This window comes from Hyperolius riggenbachi, chromosome 3 (genome assembly GCF_040937935.1).
Source record: "Hyperolius riggenbachi isolate aHypRig1 chromosome 3, aHypRig1.pri, whole genome shotgun sequence".
NCBI lineage: Eukaryota > Metazoa > Chordata > Amphibia > Anura > Hyperoliidae > Hyperolius > Hyperolius riggenbachi.
This window is the reverse complement of record NC_090648.1, coordinates 199,382,570-199,386,320: the sequence shown is the minus strand read 5'-3', so window position 1 is coordinate 199,386,320 and position 3,751 is coordinate 199,382,570. Positions and strand designations below refer to the sequence as shown.

The 3,751-nt window shown below is 38.9% G+C and overlaps 1 protein-coding gene across 1 annotated transcript; it reads right to left on the bottom strand.

The window, feature by feature from the left end:
* Positions 1–2,328: 2,328 nt before the first annotated feature.
* Positions 2,329–3,543, bottom strand: LOC137561271 (bone morphogenetic protein 7-like). Its single transcript, XM_068272532.1, has one exon. It carries the CDS (start codon positions 3,541–3,543, stop codon positions 2,329–2,331), a length of 1,215 nt encoding a protein of 404 aa, XP_068128633.1.
* Positions 3,544–3,751: the final 208 nt, after the last annotated feature.

Sequence of the window (3,751 nt, the reverse complement as noted above, 5' to 3'; positions counted from 1 at the left end):
GATCGCACATCAATTAGATGCCTGCGGTCATTTGTAAACACTGTAACTTACACGCATTAGTTCCTGTTTGTGTACTAAAAGCATGCGCAGGAAGCTAATAATTGAGGACATCTTGTGACCAAAAAGTACTAAAGTAAATGATTGTAGGTGTAATTTTAAAGAGACCTGCACATAATTTAAAATTAACCCCTTACCTCCCACTCTCTCCCATAAATGCCCAAATAAAACTTTTGCATTTAGAAAAAATTATAAAAAAGTAAAAAAAAAAAAAAAAAAAAAAAAAAAAAAAAAAGACATACTTACCTTAGGGACTGAACATTTTTTACATGTATGTCAGGAGGGTATATTACTGTTATTTTTTTTAATTATGGGCCTGTAAATAGTGACAGACGCAAAAATGAAAACCTGCACCTTTATTTCCAAATAAAATATTGGTGCCATACATTGTGATAGCAAGATAATTTAAATGGTGTAATAACCAGGACAAATGGGCAAATAAAATACATGGGTTTTAACCACTTGACACCTAAGGCATTTTTCCACTTGTGGACCAGAGCAATTTTCACCTGTCAGCGCTCCTCCCTTTCTTTTTCCAATAACTTAATCACTACTAATCACAGCGTAATGAACTATATCTTGTTTTTCTTGCCACCAATTAGGCTTTCTTTGGGAGTTACAGTATGCCAAGAATAATTTTATCCTAAATGCATTTTAACATGAATAATAAGAAAAAAAATATATAAAATGCATTATTTTTCAGTTTTTGACCATTATAGTGTTAAAATAAAACATTCTACTATGGATAAAAGCCACACATTTTATGTGCCCTTTTGTCCCGGTTATTGCAACGTTCAAAAAATTTCCCTAGTACAATGTATGGCGCCAATATTTTATTTGGAAATAAAGGTGCATTTTTTCAGTTTTGCGTCCATCACTAATTACTAGCCCATAAATTACAAAATTAATAGTAATATACTGCCTTTAAATAAATTTTTAAAAAGTTCAGTCCCTAAGGTAACTACTTATTTTTTTTTAATGTAATTCCCCCCCCCCCCTTATATAAATAAAAAAAAAAGTTTGGGTATTACGGGAGGGTGTGGGAGGGAAATAGTTAATTATATCAGTTAGTGTGGGGATTTTTATTAAATAAAAAGCAATTTTGGTGCAATATACTTTTTGGCCACAAGATGTCCTCAGTCGTCATTTCCGATTCACGTACGTAAGCACGTGAATTGGAAGTAATCCGTGGCTGTGTAACACAGGAAGATACAATGAATGCCAGCGTCTCGTAGACGCTGGTATTCATTGAATCGGGGACTAAGATTTATGAATGGGACCTGCGGTCCCATTCATTAACTTCCCCTCTATGCGGCGGTAACGGTGGTGCGCGTGCACACGCGAACGGGAGCGAGTGGCGGCTGCATGCCGCTGCAGACTTGTTTTCACGGCCCTGGTGCATCCTGTCTTTTTTCCAGGGCCGTGAATATACTGCACGGCATGCAGCAAGTAGTTAATTATGGAAGCATGTATTATTTTAAAACTGTAATGGCTGAAAACTGAGAAATAATGATTTAATTTTTTTTCTTAATATTCCCATTAAAATGCATTAGAAAAAAATAATTCTTAGCAAAAGGTACCACCCAAAGAAAGCCTAATTAGTGGCAGAAAAAAACAAGATACAGATCATTTTGTTTAGATAAGACGTGGTAATGTTATTGGCAAATGATTGGGAGGAGCGCTGAAATGTGAAAATTGCTCTGGTCCATAAGGTAAAAATACACTCAGGGCTTAAGTGGTTAAATCCAAACTGAGGGCTGCAGGGGACCGAAGGATGGTAATATGAGGGAGCTAATAGAAGCTCTAGGTAAAAGTAACTTTGTTTAAGCTTCTGTTTAGGTTCCCTTTAAGGGCTCGTTTAGACTATACGCACTGCCATGCACATTTTGGTAGAGTGTATAGTGTGCGACACACAAGAACGGTAGAAGGGCATAGACAGCCCTTCTACCGTTCCCATCATATGCGCTGCCTAGCAGTGCGATGCGCTATCGCACTGCTGCATGCATTTTTGGGAATCGCAGCGCAGAGCCCATTCACTGTAGTATGCGTTGTGTTCCGATTGCACAGTCATCTGCACTGAATGATCTGAACAAGGTCTTAGGCATGAAGTTTATTTGGAATTGTAAAGTCTCACATGGCAAAACATAAAATGGTTGTGGTTTAAAATGTACTGAATTCAATTGTCTTACTCTTTATCATAAAGTTGAAAAGCTTGAAAACTAATATATTATAGAAACAGTTGGTATTCTTCAGTAGCATTTTTTGGTGATGCTAGTGGCAGCCACAGGATCGCACTACCATGTTTCTATACTTTTTCAATATGACATTTGAATTGTCATCGAAATACAAGACAGAAATTCCTTGGAGCTCCGTAGGCGCACAACATGGCTTTGGAACGGTCTCTGGGGTAATAAAGTGAACTAGGGTTTGGACAATAGCATGATTAGTGGCATTCATGTGAGAGTTGAGTGGAAAGGCACATTCCCCATCACAGTAGTATGCCGCATAGCCCTCTGGGGCAATAATCCAGTCTTGCCATCCAAGGTCTCGGAAACTCACATATAGTTCATGTTTCTTGCATGGTTGTTTCATGAATTGACGTTCACCACTACTACTACCACTGCTACTCACAAAGCTTTCTGTAAAATTGACAAAAACAGAGTCCTCGTGTTCTTTTGCCGTCTTCCTATTGTCTTCATTCCAATTTTTACCAATAGTAGAGCGAATACTCCGCAGGCGGATTGCAGCAGATTTAAAAAAGGCCACCACAAATGGCTGCTTCTCTAGTAGACCACTTCTTCCAATCAGACCCACAGATTTTGGTTCCACACTTTTCTTATCCGTAGTTTCTACTCTCAACTGTAGGGCTAGGCTGTATTCAGGATTAAACATCCAGTCATCGCTGGTTGCAATAATATCAAATGCCAGCCATCCACTGTCTTCTCCAAATATGACTCGACTGTCCAGCTTTAATAATTTACGTGGATTTTCCTGAATCACTTGGTAGATGCTGATCTGGTAAGTTCCATTCTCCTCGATATGATTTTTATAAATGCGCAACTCGGCTGCTGTCACCTCTTCGCCAACAGGAATATCTCTAAGATCAAACTTAAACTCTTTGCTATAGCACCGAGGACAAGATTCAGTGTCATTTTCCAGTACATTCACAAAGCTCATGACAAAGTCTGCATCAGAAACAAAGTGACTTTCCTGAAGACTGGCAAAGGGAAGAGTGTCCTGGGTGATGTAAGGGTCAGTGTAATGGAAAGCTGTATTATGGTCTGCTGTGTTGCTTACTGAGTTGTAGAGATCCATCATGAACATTGGTGCAGATGTATTCTTTTCATGTAAGGAAGGTCTGGGCCTGTGGTGCAATCCCAGCACAGATAAGATTTCTTTCTGCATCTCCCGACGCTCATGGCCCCGCAGTCTTCTCTGGATAAAACTGGAGTGCAGTTTACTATCAAGCACTATATCCAATGCCATGATTCCAAAAGAAATGTAGCAAAAGATGTATATGAAAGTCCACCTGCTGGGTGCTTTGAAGGACATTTCCACTTCGCGTTACTGCAAAATAAAGGACACATCATTAAAAACTACAGCTGATGCAAAGGTGTAGAAAACCTGACACATTCACGAGATGTTAGCGGTTTCAAGCAACCTATCCACTTCCTGAAACTCTGCAAGACACTAT

What these genes read in the sequence shown, in the direction of transcription:
- LOC137561271 (XM_068272532.1), bottom strand. Translation starts at nt 3,543, where the DNA reads ATGGCATTGGATATAGTGCTTGATAGTAAACTGCACTCCAGTTTTATC.